This window comes from Rhinopithecus roxellana, chromosome 18 (assembly GCF_007565055.1).
Source record: "Rhinopithecus roxellana isolate Shanxi Qingling chromosome 18, ASM756505v1, whole genome shotgun sequence".
NCBI lineage: Eukaryota > Metazoa > Chordata > Mammalia > Primates > Cercopithecidae > Rhinopithecus > Rhinopithecus roxellana.
The window spans coordinates 97,522,088-97,541,060 of NC_044566.1; the positions used below are offsets into that span (position 1 = coordinate 97,522,088).

Genomic DNA, 18,973 nt, shown 5'->3' on the forward strand with positions numbered 1-18,973 from the left:
CTCATGTACTGGGTACGTGAGGGGGATTTGTGCCACCAGTAGGCTGCACTCCTTCCTTGCCTGTTGGTTTGGCTTGTTTAGAAGCTGCTTACCTCTCCCTTCTTTTCTCTTAAACCCTAACAGAGGGGTGAATTCAATCAGGTTTAGTAATCTCTGCCTGAGACCTAACTATTAATTATTCCACATGATTGGTGCCTGCTATTCCCACAATGCACATATTGTATTTCTCTGTTTAGGGGAAGTTGCATTTGCCAACTTTCTATTGATTTACCTAGATTCTTGGCAATTTTTTTTTTGTTTTAAATAACATTGGTAAGAGTTCAGAGGCAGTCACAGATAAGCGATGGCATGCCCTTTTTACCCAACAGAAGATTCTTGAGAGCTTGGGAGGTTGTCAAATGGTCACATAATGAAGGAAGGGAGGATGGGGTGATGTGGACCAGTAGGGAAAAATTCGTAGTGCTTGAAATGGGATAATAGAAAATGGGCTCATGAGCTGCAAACTTCAAAATAATTTCTGGCTGTGTTTGCCTAGACCCTCTCCATTCATCTCTCCACGAACTTAGATTTTCCCACATCTCCTTTCTTCCTGGGGCCTGGAGCAACTCCCCGTGTAGTTGATCAAGGCCAAGATCCTAAACCTCCATCCAGCAGCCTGGACATTTTTACTGGCTTTTCCTTCTATTTTCCAGCTCAGCATTTCCCAGACTGCTTTGGAGGCCACTTTTCCAGGGGCCTGTAAGGATGAAAGCTCTTGGCAATGCCCTCCTTGGGGGAGGTTCTTAGTATCCACTAGGATAGAAAAGATTCTTTTTAGGTTTCACTCGGAAAATCTTTCTAGATTGGTTCCACCCAGTGTTTGCCCAGCCTCATAGGAGCACAGAGATTTCAGAGGCAAGGCCATGCAGGATGCTAAGACACTTTTTTTTTTTTTTTTGAGAGTGGGTCTTACTCTCTCGCCCGGGCTGGAGTGCAGTGGCATGAGCCTAGCTCACTGCAGCCCCAACCTCCTGGGGTCAAGCAACCCTTCCACCTCAGCCTCCCAAGGAACTAGGACCACAGGCTCACCCCACCACACCTAGCTTAAGTTTTAAAACTTTTTGTAGAGACAAGGTCTTACTCTGTTGCCCACGCTGATCTCCAACTCCTGGACTCCAGCGATTCTCCCTCCTTGGCCTCCCAAAAGAGCACTGACCTTGAAACATGCATGTGAAAGTTTAAGTCTGGGCTCTGCCCCCTTCAGCTGTTTCAATTAGGGCCAGTGACTTTACCTTTCTAGACTTGAGTTTTCCTATCTGTACAATGGGGCCAAAACATGTGTCCGTAAAATTGTGGCATGGACTCAACAAAATGAAGTGCATCTAGTACACAGTGAGTGTTAATTTTCTAAAAGCAAGCAAATGAGGAAATGCTGGTTTAGGTGCCTTTATATACTCATCTCAGGCATGGATACTTCCTGCTCCTTTATTTGATCAGCATACTCTGTCACCACTTCCAGGCTGTAGACTTGGAATGTCCTTCACCCCAATTATCAAGCCTTTTTTTTTTTAATTTTTAATTTCTTTGAGATAGAATCTCACTCTGTCGCCTAGGCTGGAGTGCAATGACATGATCTCAGCTCACTGCAGCCTCTGCCTCCTGGATTCAAAAATTCTCCTGCCTCAGCCTCCCAAGTAGCTGGGATTACAGGCGCCCGCCACCACACCTGGCTAATTTTTGTATTTTTATTAGAGATGGGGTTTTGCCATTTTGGCCAGGCTGGTCTCAAACTCCTGACCTCAAGTGATCTGCCTGCCTCGGCCTCCCAAAGTGTTGGGATTACAGGCATGAGCCATGGTGCCTGACCTCAAGCACCCTCCACCCTTTTTTTTTTTTTAACCTTCTCTGTTTAAACAACTACTGAAATTGCTTTAAGCACCTTTCCTTCAATTATTGAAAACAAATTCTTGAATTCTTTTTGTCCAGTCTATGATCTTCCATGACATTATCTCTAAAGATGAATATATCTGTGTGTCTCTGTCCTCTGCTTCTCTCCCTTTCTTTCCCTCCCTTCCTCTTTCCCTCTAATCCCCATCATCCCCCTTCTTTTTCTCAGTAAACATTTATCAGTAAACATTTCTCAGAGAACCTGCCAAGGGCTAGGGATTGGGCTAGTTTCTGGGAATATAAAATAATTAAGATGTGGCTGGGCACGGTGGCTCACACCTATAATCCCAACACTTTGGGAGGCCAAGGCGGGTGGATCACCTGAGGTCAGGAGTTCGAGACCAGCCTGGTTAACATGGTGAAACCCTGTCTCTACTAAAAATACAACATTTAGCCAGGTGTGGTTGTGTGGGCCTGTAATCCCAGCTGCTCAGGAGGCTGAGGCAGGAGAATTGCTTGAACCCGGGAGGCAGAGGCCACAGTGAGCCAAGATTGCTCCACTGCATTCTAGCCTGGGTGACAGAGTGAGACTCCATGTCAAAAAAAAAAAAAAAAAAAAAAAAAAATTAAGATGTGCTCTGTGGCCTAGGATGGGCCGGGTGGCATGTGAAGGACGGGACTGCCGGAAAAATTTAGTACTGAGGGTCAGAGCCACGCTACAGGAGAAGCCTGAATCCTTTATCATTGCTCATCATGTGTTATTTCATGTTATGTGCTCTAATTGGCTCAGCTGCTCCCAGTATCAGCATTGTCTGGGGTCATGAGCTCCTTTGGGAACACAGATGAAGCACCTAGAGCAGCCAGGGTCAGGATCTACCGTGATCAAAGATTTATTCAATGACTTGATGTGCATGGATAGCATCCGGCCAGCAAAACAGGCAGGGTATGTACCTGAAATCTGGAGAATGAAGACATTTGACATGCAGCTTACAGACAGATGCCTTTCTTAACTTTTTTTCAGCTCCTGTCACATATAGAGAAACTTCGAACCTCAATGATAGATGATCTAAATGCAAGCAATGTTTTCTACAAGAAAAGGATAGAAGAGCTAGGGCAGAGACTTCAGGAGCAGAACGAGCTGATTATAACTCAGAGACAGCAGGTATGTCTGGCGACAGTGTGGCACCGTGCTTCTTTAAGCAACGCAGTCTGTCTAAGAACATGTGTTTTTTACTTTAGAGCATTTGTAAGTGGTATAAGGTGAGGAAGATGGAATATTTTTCCCCTTGTGATTGCTTGTAAAAGCTAGTGCAATAAAATACATTTTTAAAAGGTATTTAAAAGTAATATGTTGAAGATTTATAAAGTTCAAAATTAATTTGATTTGAAGGTAAATAAGAATTTCATTCGGTAATTACCCTGAGAAGCAGCCAAATCCAGATGCAACTTAAAAAAACTTTTTTTGTTATTTTATTTTAGACTCAAGGTGTACATAGACAGGTTTTTTACATGAATATATTGTGTAATGGTGAGGTTTGGGTAATAACTTTTGCCTGTATGCTTTTAAAGTCCACATGCCCTATGTCCCTGGATGATTTAGTGAAAAGGTTAATTTACTAACAACATTATCTGTCCATTATCCCATGTGTGTGTCCCTGTCAAACTTCAGACATATCACTAGAAGACTGTATTTCTTTGCAGATTAAAGACTTTACCTGTAATCCATTAAACAGTGTCAGTGAACCCAAAGGTAAGTGGATGGGATCCTGGTGCTGGCGGCGAGGGGACCTCCCCAACTGCGCTGGGCTTCAGAAGAATGTGGGTCCCACTTGTTTATGTGTGCTAAGATGGCATTCTTCTTGTTGTATTAATTTGGTAGGTCCGTCCTCTATTATTGTAATTTGAGAGATTTGTTACCACAACCCAGAAAGGTGAAGAATTTAAAAAATCTAAACTATCACGTAGTTGTTTCATGTTTTTAATCGGAGTACTATTAGGCACATAATACCTACTTGGGAACCATTTGCCTCTTAACTTATACACTGTAGAACAGAGTTATGTGTATAAAAGCACAGGGTCTGTTGACAGGTTGGGTTCACCTGCCATCTCTGGCACTTCATAGCTTTGTGAATCTCTGCCTCAGTTTCCTCAGCTTTATAGTAGGAATATGAATAGTGTTTCAGTCTGTTTTCTCTTCTATAATAGCATACCACAGACTAGTATTTATAAAGAAACAAAGTTTCTGGAGGCTAGGAAATCCAAGAGCATGGTGCTGACGTCTGGTGAGGGTCAGCCTATGGTGCAAGGCATCACCTGGCCAGCTAATGCATGAGACAGAGAAAGGAAATTGGTCCAAACTCATCTTTTAAAATCAGGAACCCACTCTCAATAACCAACCCATTCCTGCCACTATTACCACGTAACATTGTTACAATGGCAGTTAAATTTCAACTTGCATTTTTGAGGGGACATTCAAGTCATAGCAAATAGTAACTACATCATAGGCTTGTTATGAGGATTAAATGGGATAATATACCTGTTAAGCCCTCATTAAGTTAGCCATTATTATTGATATTAAGCTCTTAGTAGGCCAGGCACAGTAGCTCACGTTTGTAATCCCTGCACTTTAGGAGGCCAAGGCAGGAAGATCACTTGAGGCCAGGAGTTCGAGACTATCCTGGACAACATAGCGAGTCCCCCTTCTCTAAAAACAAAAACAAAAAATGAGCTGTGCATGGTGGCAGGTACCTGTAGTCACAGCTACTCAGGAGGCTGGGGTGGAAGAATCACTCGAGCCCAGAAATTGAAGGCTGCAGTGAGCTGTGATTCCACCACTGCACTCAAGCCTGGGTGACAGTGTGAGACACACATCTCTGAAAAAGCAAAAACCAAAGAACTCTTAATTATTCTAAAGTGCTATAAAGGCTTGCTGCATTTTTCTCAACTGTGGCTGTTTTGGGGTTATAGGTTTGTTCTATGCTTAGTGGGAATATGCACAACCTACTGACTGCACCAGTGATAGCCTGCCTACCTCCCTCCGTATCATTCAAGAACTCTCTCTCTCTCTCTCTCTCTCTCTCTCTCTCTCTCTCTCTCTCTCTCTCTCTCTCTCTCTCTCCCTCCCTCCCTCCCTCCCTCCCTCTCTCCCTCCCTCTCTCTCCTCTCTCTCTCTCTCTCTCTCTCCCCTTCTCTCTCTGTCACACATACACACAATAAACCAGTCAAGACCAGGGCAACAGCTGACTTTGCAAAAGAAAAAAAAAATAAAAAAGAGACCAGAAGGGAGACTGGAAGCCACAGGTTCAGGGTCTCACTTCTGCCTAGTTTTCTTCCCGGTGATTCCAGTCCTGGTTCCTGCACGTCTCAGGTTGTTGAGGCATCTTTGTCTATTTGAGGGATGCCAAGTGGGGGTGGTGCTGGGGTGTATGAGCTGGGTTTCCTCCCTCTTGTTTTGAGATAGAGTTGAGGAAAGAGGGTTGTGGTTCCCTTTAACTCCTCTCCAAATAAAAAGAGCTCAGGTAGGGAGGAATACTTGCAAAATTAACTAGATATCATAAATATTTGACTGCAAAATAATTCTGGGAAAAACTTAGCTTCAGAAAGATTAATGTTACACGTATTTATTCTCCTGGTGATGTGCTATATGTTGGTACATTTCATTTATTGTTTTTCATGGGGGCACAAATTAGGATAAGGGCTACAAAAATTTAATCCATAGCTTGTGATTTTTTTTGTTCATTTATTTTTCTGTCATTTCAGGAAATCCTTTAGCCTGGCAGGCTTTTGAATCTCAGCCAACTGCTCCAGCTGTGCCTAGTAAGTTCCTATAATAGATGCAGGGCTGCAAAGGTATCTTTAAAATGCTAAACCAAAACATAACTTTTACTTACTATTTTTCAAGACTTTTCTTTGAAAACCAGTGTATTTAGAGATCGCATAATGATTTATTTTGATTCTTGGTTTTGACCTCGTTCTAAAACTCAAGACTGAATATCCACATGATGTTGTGGTGATTTTGATTAGCTATAGCTATTATTTCACAATTTGTCTAAAAAGGGATGACTAAAAATTCCTCGGCATCACTTTAGTTTATACTTGTAGACTTCTCAAAGTGACACACTGGGTGACTGTGTGACTGTGTGTGGTGTCACCACACTTTGAAACTGCTGACACTCTTACTGCTGCAGGCTTTGACAGGTGTCCTGTCTGTCCTCACTTGTGGTCAGCCTGGCCATCTGCTCTGTCTCCCGGAGCTGTCAAGATTCTGCAGTAAACCAAAAGGACATAATCTTTACAGTTTAGAAACTGACAGGTCGTTGTTTAAAAATACTAGCTAAATAGTTGAGATAGTTTTGCTTCCATTCAGGAAGGAGTAAGGGCAGATAGCCGTGCCATGTGCACGGCGATATGACCACAAGAGGAGTATGGGCTGAGGCTGAGCGCAGGGAGACGGCACCACACACATGGGCCCAGGGATCTCAAGAGCACTGTGTAGTGACCAAAGGACATTCTTGACCATGTTTTGGAATTTGGCACTATTGGCCAGAAAATGCTGATGGTTTTAACCTCTCAGTCTTCTCGGAGGCTTCTTGAAGCCTCTCGTTGCTTCTTGGAGCTGAAGAAGTTAAGCGGTAGTTAAGGAGAGGAGCGGAGTTTAAGTGCCAAGGGCAGGGTTGAGAGAGAAAGAGATGCTGAACTTACAGCTTATGAAATGAAGGAAAAAACACATTTCAGAGAAGGATGGAAAGGTCAAATACTAAATTATTCAAACAAACAATCTTCAGCAGCTGACCAAACTCAAATATATATGCAGAAAAAAACAAAACAAAACCCAAGGCTATATTTAGAGTGGTTTCCTCCAAATGAGTATGCAAAATTATCTATTGGAATGTGGGAAAAAATTATTAGAGATTATTTTTATGTATTAATAAATCTCATCCTTTTACTTTTTTCAAATTTTGTTTTAAAATGTACATATTCGTATTATAGTACATATAAAATTCATTTAAATAAATATGTGTATTTCTGGGGGAACGTTTACTGATTGGGGAATGTTGTCAAAAACTACGGATGCCACTGGCTCTAGAAAATTCCAAAAATAATAACAAAAACATAGGCCCATAGCCCCATAGGTAGAAGTCCCTTCCAAGTGAGGCCCTGGCTCGTCCCATTCCTCTTCCCAGCATACAAAAGGATCTAAAAGCCAAGATTCTAATGATGGCAGGGAAGTTTTCATCACTTAAAAGAAAACATACACTCTAAGATCAGAAAATCTAAATCACAAAGTGAAAGTCAGCTTAGGAGATATGCAATAAATAAATCAGACCTATACCCAGTAAAATGAAGATTTGTAATGTCTAATATAAGGCAGATATGGTCAAACCTGTTGATTCCACCTGTCTATACCCTTGGTGATTTAGACACTAGTCAGTCATTTACTGATTTATTACCCTTTCATAATAAGGGAATGAATTCTGTAGTTTAGAGAAAAGACCAAATTGTGATCAATTTTAACAGCATCAGATCTTTTGATTCTATAAGCTGGAATAATATCTAGATCAGGAATAGTTAGTATTCTGTATTTTTTTTTTCCTGTAAAAGGCCAGATAGTGATTTACATTAGGCTTCACAGGCTAGATGGTCTGTTTTGCAACTACTCAGCTCTGTCATTGTAGTGCAAAATCAGTCATAGACAATACTTAAGTGAAGGAGCCATGTTCCAATAAAAACAGGCAGTGGACTGGGTATGTCTCATGGGCTACAGTTTGCCAGAACTTGATCTAGATTATGCAAGTTGCAAATGGGTACAAAGGCAGTATTTCCAGAGTTTGTTAGCAATTTACAAATAGGAATTGAACACTTCCACTAGAAGCCATTGTGAAGATAAAAAATGTATACCTACAGAAGTAGCTGATGGCTGGGCGTAGTGGCTCATGCCTGTAATCCTAGCACTTTGGGAGGCCGAGGCAGGAGGATCACTTGAGGTCGCCAGTTCGAGACCAGCCTAGCCAACATGGTGAAACCCCGTCTCTACTAAAAATACAAAAATTAGCTGGGCATGGTGCTGCATGCCTGTAGTCCCAGTTACTCAGGAGGCTGAGGCAGGAGAGTCGCTTGAGCCCAGGAGGCGAAGGTTGTAGTGAGCTAAGATCACGCCACTGCACTCCAGCCTGGGCAATGGGAGTGAAACTCTATTTCAAAAAAAAGTAGCTGAGGTTTGTGGCCAGTACTTTTTAGGGTAAGATTAGAATTAAAAGTCTGTCTTGATAAAATAAGGAAGCAGTAAACTACTAGACCAATACTGTTTAGTAAAAACAAACTGGACAAATAAATAGTCCAGAGAGGACTCTCAGATAAGAATTGTCAAATATTTGAAGAAGGCCGTGGAATCTAATTTTCTGGAGAAATTTAAATTGGAGAGCATTTAGTTTTACTTAAGTTGGGCAAACCTCTTTCCACAGGCAGTGACTAAATTAATAGCTTCACATAATGTCTTCCAGCCCAGTGATTAGAGTACTTTTCAAAACTGGTTTATTGTGCATGAATGTTCATTGCAGCATTATTCATAATAGCTAAACAGTGGAAACAACTTATAGGTCCATAAACTAATGAAAAGGTAAATAAAATGTGGTCAGTTTATAAAACAGAACATTATTTGCCCATAAAAATCCATACTGATATTTATATACATGCTACAGCATGGATGAACCTTGATAACATTGTGTTAAGTGAGCAAATCCAGATGCAAAGGACCACATATTGTATAGCTTCATTTACTATATGAAATGTCAATAATAGGCAAATTCATAGAGATGGATAGTAGATTAATTGTTGCCTGGGGATGGGGAAGGGGCAGAAATGAGATGTGATGGGTATTGGGCATGGCTATTTTGAGGGAGGTGATGAAGAAAATGTTGTAGAAGTGGACAGTGGTTGTGGTTGCATAGCCCTGTAAATATGCTAAAAAAACCACTGAATTGTATATTTTTAAAAGGTGAACATATCTCCATAAAGCTGCTATGAATATAAGTTTATGTTAGTTGTGTAATATCTTTGTCACTTGAAATATTTGTCCCTTATGGTCTGTATGTATCTTGACTAATTTGAGGCATATTTGGCTATCATCATGTTCGGATGCTTATGCTTTAATTATGGAGCCTCTGAGTTTTTCCTTTTTATGCTGTTTCAGTGAATGCCCCAGTCCTGCACACTTCAGAAACTAAATCTAGTCTGCCAATGGCACAAGGTAAGTTTCAGTAATAGTCTCAGTGTTTTATGTGCAGTTGCCACCCGGAGTTAGATAACTTATTAACCAAAAGTGATTCTGTGGAGGTAATTTATAATAAAACAGGAAACATTTTAGTGACTGCAAAAACAGTTATTAAAACTGCAGTCTTCGTGTGTAATATTGTTGTAAACTGGACATATCCCCCAAAGTCTTAAAGTATAAAAGGTGTATATAGGTATAAAAGGTTGCTGGACTCACAAGTAGAGATTTTAACTTGAGTAGTGTCTTAATTATTTATGATTTTTGTGGAAAGTAGTAGGCGTTGGGTAAGAATGGTCTGCTACCAGACCAGCCAACCAGCACATGCCACAGGGCATATGTGGTTGTTTTTATAACTTTCAATGTGGCAGCAAGTCACCTTTTCTAAACAAATAGTTTGAATGACTGGTTGGGAAAAATCTAGAAAAGACATATAATGGAAACTAAAGGAAATAGGTAGGAACCACTGGGTGAAATCATTGCCAGGGTTCAGTTCTTGGACCAGATCAAAAGGGTGATAATTGTTATAAACATGATCCAATAGATGGGCTGAATATTTGTAGCTGTATTTCACTTTTTATACAGTTAAAGTGATTACAGTTTTTATAGTATGTTCTTTAATATGATGTTTTCCTGTGGTCTGTTGGATATTACATATGCATTAAGATGGGAGAAGGGCCATCTTTTTCCTGTCTCACATACAATTGCTGTGGAATCCAATGATTACTTCAGTCTTCTTTCATTTTTGGTCTTTTAAAAAGGTTACACATAAATCCATGATCTAACTGGTCAGTATAGTGGCACTTTTTGTCTTCATAAATATCGTGGTCTGTATACCATGAACTTTAGTAATAATCCTTTTTACTCATGACTGACTCATGAAGTGTTTATTGCACCTTATTTTTTCCCCGAAGATCATTTCAGGTGGATCAGTTGTCTTGAGTATGTGATCACAATATGTGATGTATAAATTCTCCACATATTGATCTTCTTATTTACAAGTGTTTAGAGCATGCAGTTTTTTTCCTTTAGACCAGTAACAGATAAAAGCACTTTGGACATAAATAAATTTACTTTAATATTGAATGTATAAGAAAAGTATCTAGCAATCATTCGGTATTCATATTATTTTATGTCAGGTCTAAAATCTCTCTGTTGCATCCTTTTGTAAAGCACTACTGGCCACTTCTCTTTTGTACTTCAACAGTGTATTTCAGTTTCTTTTACTTCCCCGCCCCTCTACTTTGTTATTGTTAGCTTTCTGTATGACATTACACAAGGTCCCAGTTTCTTTTTCTTTTCTTTTTTTTTTTTTTTTTTTGAGACGGAGTCTCGCTCTGTCGCCTGGGCTGGAGTGCAGTGGCCGGATCTCAGCTCACTGCAAGCTCCGCCTCCAGGGTTCACGCCATTCTCCTGCCTCAGCCTCCCGAGTAGCTGGGACTACAAGTGCCCGCCACCTTGCCTGGCTAGCTTTTTGTATTTTTTAGTACAGACGGGGTTTCACCGTGTTAGCCAGGATGGTCTCGAACTCCTGACCTCGTGATCCGCCCGTCTCGGCCTCCCAAAGTGCTGGGATTACAGGCTTGAGCCACCGCGCCCGGCCGGTCCCAGTTTCTTTGTCATATATTTTTGTTGCTAACTAAAGGACACCCCGGTAGGTATATTAAGCTGTCTGGGGTTAATTCAAGGGTGTGGACAAATCGATCATTTCTAAAGCATGTGTTCTTGGAGACCCTACCCTCACTGGCCCAGAGTTGCATGAATCAGTCATGCCCCCTTCCTGGCATCTGCTGGGATTGAAATGCTAGTTTTAAATGCCAACCAGACCTGGCACAGGGCCTACAGCCCTTGGATGGGGATCAAAGCTGATTTGTGAGCATCTCAGTGGGCAGGAGCTAGGAAGAGACTTGGCCAGGGCCCGCCAACGTCCCCCACCCCATCAGGCCAGCTTCCCCAGGGCGGCAGGGGCAGGGCAGGTTAGTCATGGATTGCATAATGTTTATTCGCCCGTTCACTCTCTGTTCTTTGTTCCATCTCAAAGCTTGATGAGGTTCTTTACCATGAAAAATCTCGCGATTCCTTAGCTTTGGGGGTTGGGTCCCCTGGGAAACAGACTGATACAGAGGTTTACAGGTGGGACGGGGGTTGCCCTCGGACAGCACCTGTGAGAGAAGCAGTGTTGGGCGAAGGGGACGTTAAACCCAGGTGCAGCTGCAGTGGAGGCCTCAGCCAGCCCTGCCTCAGAGCTGCAGAGCTGGGATGAGTGCTCCGGCTTGTCCTCCACTGAGGCAGGGGTGGGGGCCATTGCCCCTTGCATTGATTTGTCATCTGATGGGGGCTGCCCCGAGGAGAGAGTGAGCTAAAGCAGCCTGGAAGGAATTCCACTGTAAGCTGCTAAGAGCCAACATTGCCAGTGCTTCTGTCCTGATAGGATATAGGTAAAATGGGAGCCCTGATGGCTCCCTGCTTTCAACTCTGCTACACAAGCTGAACAGTACAGACAGTAGGTTCTGATTCAAAGGCAGTTGATAGGATGAAACACGGGTTCTGGAGAAGATAAACAATCATGCTTGATTCCCATCCCCTAGTATGTGTTTTTACTGGACAAACCTCAAATAACTTTTTGTAGTATTTTCACCGCTGGAGACCACTTTGCTCTTTGCTCATGGAGTTGTGACTAAATGGTGATATTAGGATGCCCAGAAAATAAAGTAGACTTTGTTGCTAGTTAAACTGACCCATACACCAATTGCTTAGGTTGCCTGACCTGATAATATGGCCCACTTTTAGAGCGAAGAGTGCAGTGAGGATGCAAAATAACCACTTTTCCCAAAGTCTATGGGCACCTGCTAGGTTCTGCCTACATGTGAAACCCTCCTTTAATTTGGCCTATAAATTGTGAGGGGCTTGTGTATACATGACTTTAATTGTATATAGCTACAATGATGACCACAAAAACTGGAAACTTTTTTTTTTTTTTTTTGAGACTGGGCATTTCTCTGTCGCCCAGGCTGGAATGTGGTGGTATGATCATAGCTCACTGCAACCTCAACCTTCCGGGCTCAAGTGATCCTCCCACGTAGTTGAGACTGCAGGGGTGCACCACCATACCTGACTAATTTTTAAATTTATTGTATAGACAGCATCTCATTATGTTGCCGAGGCTGGTTTCAAACACCTGGACTCAAGTGATCCTCCCACCTCAGCCTTCCAAAGTGCTAGGACCACAGGTGTGACCCAATGCACCCAACTTAGAAACATTTTTATTAGACTTTACAGTTATTATGTTTTGCTCTCAAAGCAAGTATTCTACATCTTGAAATACTGAAACTTAACACAAGCAATAGTTTCTTGTCCAATACATGACAGGTGGTGTGCTCCAGACTTCTGGTGTATTGTGTCTCTTGATGGAAAGAAAGATGGCTTCCCCCTCTGGACACCACTGGCCCAAATAGTGTTACAGAAGTGGGATGGGGACTGTTGAAAGGAAGTCTCAGTTCAGTGGAATTCCACCCTGTAAAGGAGAATGGGCCTGCTCCCTGTCAGGTGACCGTGCTTACGTGCAGTCACAAGAGGAATTCCACCCTCTAAAGGAGAATGGGCCTGCTCCCTGTCAGGTGACCATGCTTACGTGCAGTCACAAGAGGAAATGTCTGGATATGCCAATAGGATCTCCTAGACATATATCCTGGCAAAGCTCAGAAGAGTCTTCAGTGAACATGTCTTTGACAGGAGGAGAATGGGCCTGCTCCCTGTCAGGTGACCGTGCTTATGTGCAGTCACAAGAGGAACTGTCTGGATATGCCAATAGGATCTCCTAGACATATATCCTGGCAAAGCTCAGAAGAGTCTTCAGTAAACATGTCTTTGACAGGAGGAGAATGGGCCTGCTCCCTGTCAGGTGACCATGCTTACGTGCAGTCACAAGAGGAAATGTCTGGATATGCCAATAGGATCTCCTAGACATATATCCTGGCAAAGCTCAGAAGAGTCTTCAGTGAACATGTCTTTGACAGGAGGAGAATGGGCCTGCTCCCTGTCAGGTGACCGTGCTTACGTGCAGTCACAAGAGGAACTGTCTGGATATGCCAATAGGATCTCCTAGACATATATCCTGGCAAAGCTCAGAAGAGTCTTCAGTGAACATGTCTTTGACAGGGGTTAACATGCCACATATAGTTATCTGTTTCTCTAGCGGTGTTTCGTCACTCCTGCTTTCCTTCCTTCACCGACCACTGGGTAATAACAACTGTGGGCCACTCCTGAGGGTAACACCAAGGCGGGCATGACAGAGATACAGAAATGAATCAGAAGGTAACTTCTGAATCAAATGTAACTTACCCAAGGAACTTATAGCTTATAAAGGAGACCACATGTTTATAATTATGGTGCAAGGTGAGAGCCACTGAGAAATGAAATGGGTATCCAGGCAGGGGAGAGATTTTCTCCATTTGGGAGACTCTGGGAAGACTTCCGGGCGTAGCTGATATTTGGCCATTTGAGCCGAGTAGGAGGTGAATATATTGGGATGGCATCCTAGGCAAAGCCAACAGTAAGAAGGAAAAGGTGGCAGGAAAGCACTAGATGTGAATTAGCAGTGCAGAGTAATTACTTGGCCACGCATAGAGAAGAGGAGGAGATGTGAGGGAAGTGAGGTTGGTTGAGGGCGTTCATGGCAGCTGTTGAGTGCCAGGCTGCAGCTGTCCAGGGTCGTTCTTGGGGTTGGGCGTGCAGAATTGGAGAGCTGGGCTATGGGAGGCTTGGCTTGACCAGAGCATCTCCAAAGATTCTGAGCTGGGGAGACCAGTTGTGGGTGTGGGTAATCCTACATTTGAGATTCCTCCCCAGGAGTCTGGGTTGTGGTGACGAGAGTGGAGAAGGAGTAGACAGACCAGCGGTTTGGTGGAGTTGGCAGAAAGGCTGAGCAGGTGATTGGGGACCAGGGCCAAAGCCAAGGAAGGTCAGAGCACAGTGAACTCTAATAATGGGTGGACAGCGGTGGCATTTGAAGAAGTCAGGAAGACAAGCCTAGTGAGCGCCAGTGGGCAGGCATCATCGCTTTGTGGCCAAGTGCCCAGACTTTGGAAGCAGGCAATCTGGATTCACAGCCCAGCCCTAAGCTGTGGGCTTAGGGACTTTTCCTACCAAGTGCAGAGGGCAGCCATGGCTACCGTAGTGGCCATTGTGATGGGCCAGCAAGGCACAAGCCACTGAGTAAGCTCTGGCCAGTGTTAGCTTCTAAGGTAGGCACAATGAAGTCCAGCCAAAGTCAGCCAGGGGCAAAAGGGCAGGGCTAGTTAGAGGACCAAGATCCTTTCTTCTGGAGACAATGGCAGGAAACTGACAAGGATTTTTTTGAAAGCCTCTGGCAAGTTCATGGGAGACTCAGACCTCTGAGTGTTTTGACTCTCTCCCTGGATCTCAGCTCAGGACAGGTTCTGGGATGTTTGAAGGCTAGACTGGTAGCTTACAAAGCATGAGCAGGGCAGGTCCTTCCCTCCTGATATAGGACGTCAGCCTGCTTGTTTTGGGAGCTGGGATTTGGCCAGTCTCACTTTCCCAAGCCCTTGTGATGGGAGCCATGTTCGGGAATCTCCCCTTCTACCAGAACTCTTCCTCTCTACACAGAGGGAAACACGTCAGAACCTGGCAGTTATCCTGACTCTAGAGAAATAAGTCATAGGAGTATCCCTGCAATAAAATAATAAATATGTGTGAGATGATTTCATGGAAATTTTAGTAAAAATTTCCTTGTGACCTTGTTTTGATCACAAGTACAATAAAATACAAATGGTGTGACTTTTTAAAATCTGAAATTAGTTATCCTCCTTAAATCTCTGTTTTCAGCTGTTCAAACTAGTAATATAGTCTATTTGTATAATTTAAAAAATCTTAATGCTCTATAACAAATTTGAAAAGCACATTTTTGGTGGTCAGCAGTTGTGGTACCTGGTGGGCTTAAATGCTTCTTCATGGCTATGTCCACACTTCAGCATTAAGGTGGTCTTAGTCATAGGCTGCATTCCAGAAGTTCGCTTGAAAGTAGTTTCAGATACATTTCTCCCATACAGCCAATGTTACATACATTGACTAGGTTGCTGGCTAAGCTGTAAGAACCTATCTATATATACCTAAATCTGTCTCTTTCTCTCTATCATCTCTCTATCATTTATCTATCTGAAATAGAGTTCTAGAAATACCCTTTAATGAATAAAAAACCAGACCCTTTAAAGTGGGAAGCATTAAATTTGAGATACCACACATGTGGATCCCTGCCCAGCCACCTGATGAGCACTCAGTAACTGTTGGCCATTTTTACCCTGGCTCATCACCCACTCCCAGGTCTGGTGGTAGAATGAAATGACCTCCCACTTGGAGGTAAAAGTGGAGAGCTGGTGGGGGGAAGTGCACTGTATCAGTCTCCAGCTGAAGGTGAGTGAACCATGCACCAACTTCGCTGGTTGCATTTCATTCCATGTCTAATGCCTGACCACCATCATTAAACCTTCACCCAAAACCTGACCTTCCCCATGAAGGAAATTTCCTTCAGTTGATGGAATAGGGTTTGGTTTTATGCCTGCTGCTGGCAGGTTTCCTTGTGTATACATATAACATTTCTCTGGGAATAGTCATCCAAAGACCTCATCTCCCCTGAGTGCGGTTGCTGCTCTAGGGTGAGATTGGGAAGAGTCCTTCCTCATCTGCCCAGCTGTGGGTCCAGGGCATTCTCCAGCCTCAGAACTAGGTCTTGAAATGTATCCATGCAGGTGTTGAAGAATGGCTGTCCGTCTTGCTGCTGACCTTTCTCCTGTCGTTCCCCTTTTATCTTCTTGGTCTTACCACTTGAAAACCATGGGGTTAGCACTGGGAACAAGTGGGAATCCCAGGGCCTTGGAAATTTTTTATGTTTTTGTAGTTGAAATATTTTCATTAATTTTCTGTTTAGCCACTTGATCGAAATACTTTATAAGTAATGAAGATCTTTTGCAGTTGTGCCCTTGTGTCATAAAAGGCTATTGCAAGGCCGGGCGCGGTGGCTCAAGCCTGTAATCCCAGCACTTTGGGAGGCCGAGACGGGTGGATCACGAGGTCAGGAGATCGAGACCATCCTGGCTAACACGGTGAAACCCCGTCTCTACTAAAAAATACAAAAAGCTAGCTGGGCGAGGTGGCTGGCGCCTGTAGTCCCAGCTACTCGGGAGGCTGAGGCAGCAGAATGGCGTAAACCCGGGAGGCGGAGCTTGCAGTGAGCCCAGATAGCGCCACTGCACTCCAGCCTGGGCGACAGAGCGAGACTCCGTCTCAAAAAAAAAAAAAAAAAAAAAAAAAAAAAGGCTATTGCATACTAGGTTGATGAATAAGAAACTCTAACTTAATTATTTAAAACTATAATTTCTGTAGAGTTTAGTTAATGGAAAGTACATAGAAATTGAAGATACCATGAAAAGGTGACCATCTTTGACTGATTGCCTCAACATTTTTTCCTCAGTAAATATTTGCTATTTAGGCATGATTAAAATACCATGGAATTATATCTTTCCAAATCATTTGAAAGGAAACTAATGTTACTTTGCTGTTGTCCTGTTTGTACTGCTCTTATTTTTCCTTGTTAATAGAACAGGCATTCTCCTCGCACATACTGGAACCCATAGAAGAACTTTCAGAGGAAGAAAAAGGTAACAAAGGGCTTAATCAGGTTTACCCGCGCATATTATATTTATATACCAAAACCCAGGCCTGGAAAATATGAGCCAGTGGTTTTTATTCCGCTACATCAAAATTAGGAAAGCCATTTAGATTTGGATTTTACTTCCAACCCACATGAAGTATTCTGTTATCCTATTCCCCTAACATTCTGTTCTGCTTTCCCCTGCTTCACAGTATTCTTATGCAAGCAGATAAGAAATTTTCTGTGTCAGGGAACTTGAAAAAATATTTAAGTCTTTATTTTAATGCAGATTTTTCTGATGAGATGACATGTTGACACACACATGTGTACCAGATGATCTGAAAAGATTTGTGTCATAGTGGTGATTTATCATAACCTTAATCTGAAATGAATTGGTGAAATGCTTATTTCCAAATTATTTTTAATAGCAAGAAAAGCATAATGTCTAAGTTCTGGATGTGGAATATTTATGTGCAAAACAATATCTTTATGGTGGAATTTGGGAGCTGTTACGGGTGTTGGGAGATAATTATTACTGCTTACTCATTTTATTTGATAGTCCTAAAAATTATTTTCTGTTGATCAGTTTTTAAAATTTATGAAGAAAGCTTTACTTATGAGGAACATTTTCTAATGCTAGATTTGTAGATTTTGAAAACAATTATATTTGAATCAATTTATCATAACTTTTTCTTATTAATTATAATAATTCACCATATATCACTTCTTTAGGAGAATTGTCATATCACCATATATCACTTCTTTAGGAGAATTTAAGCAAATTGTCAACACTTATGTGGATTCTGGTTTTGTCATTTTTGTCAGGAAGAGAAGTCAAATGATATGTATTCTAATATGTAAATTCAATATTTATTATAACTCTTCCCTTGTTCTCTAGACATTTACCAGTTTTTTATTTTTATTTTTATAAGGCTACAAATTGAGAGTTGACTAGCTCAGGCATATTCATAATACCTATATGAGGTATACTTTCAAGTCTAATCTTGCTGTGCTAGTGATCAGTCACTTTTTGATGTTTTTATGGGGTTTGTTTATTTTGCTTCCATGTATCTTTGTAATTTGTCTTGACTTTGTATATTTTAGACAGACCATTTAGCTTAGGATTGCATATCTTCCTGTCCCAATAGTTGTTCATGTTTGGCACTGATTTGGAAGAGTTTGGTTTTAGTTGCTTCATTTTCTTCTTATTTCTTTGTAATTGCTGTTCCAATGTTTAGAAACCTGCTTCTTTCAGAAACAAGAGTGACTGTAGGTGCATTAAATTACAGAAAGCCATAAAAACTTGTTGAGGGAAATTTTGGGGTACTCTGATGAGCATCACTTTAAAAGATATTGTCACCTTCTTATGGGGTCCTCAGCCTTGTTCCACTGTTAAGCAAATAAATTGGGGTGGGTCATTCCCAGATACTTCCAGCACCTTAAAGATGGCCACAACCCAGGCATCAATCGAGATCCTGCAGGCTAAATCGATTCCACAGACGCTGATTTATTCGAGCTGTACTATTGGCAAATATTTCACAATCGGTTGCCAATATTTAATTGTAGTGCAATCTACACAATTTAATTATCTATCACTACGTGATAAAGTCCCTTCCAACTCAGAAATTCTGGTTGTTGTTTTTTTTTAATTATTGGCTTCATGCCACAATACAATACCCTGGAAACCCTGGGTCATGGTCTACTGAGCAACATTTAGCAGGGCTGAGCCGCCATTGCCTGGCTATGGAAGCCACCTCCGGTTTGCCATAATCCCCCTCAACTCTTTTGCCCCACGTTGCCTTCTTTGCTTTATGTAGGCATTTGAGCTTCTGAGCCCTATAAAGTTGAAGAGAAATAGTGCTTTAAAAATACTGTCTTTAAGTGATTTTCAACCAACCCTGCTGGTTTCCCAGAAACGGGATGAACAAATCTTACCCTATTTGAGTTCTGAATAATGACACATCATTTTGCTTGCAAGTAACACGCTTCCTCTCTCCTACATGCATATCATTTACTGATGTCCAAGACATAAAATCCCGTATTCTTTGAAGAATCTGTGAAACATGTCAGGAGGTTCATAGAAAAGGTCACTGTAATTTCAAAACTGGAACTTCAGGTCATGTAGTTCACACTCATTTAAAAAATGACTAGTGAGGGTTCCTATAGGAATC

At 42.0% G+C, this 18,973-nt stretch overlaps 1 protein-coding gene across 1 annotated transcript in view; it reads left to right on the forward strand.

The window, feature by feature from the left end:
- The window catches only part of DZIP1 (DAZ interacting zinc finger protein 1), a 64,195-nt gene that overhangs the window by 29,064 nt on the left and 16,158 nt on the right, over nt 1-18,973 (forward strand). The window contains 5 exon segments of the mRNA XM_030922329.1: nt 2,888-3,028; nt 3,568-3,616; nt 5,626-5,682; nt 9,056-9,112; nt 16,750-16,809. Of these exon segments, the coding sequence (XP_030778189.1) occupies nt 2,888-3,028; nt 3,568-3,616; nt 5,626-5,682; nt 9,056-9,112; nt 16,750-16,809 (364 nt within the window).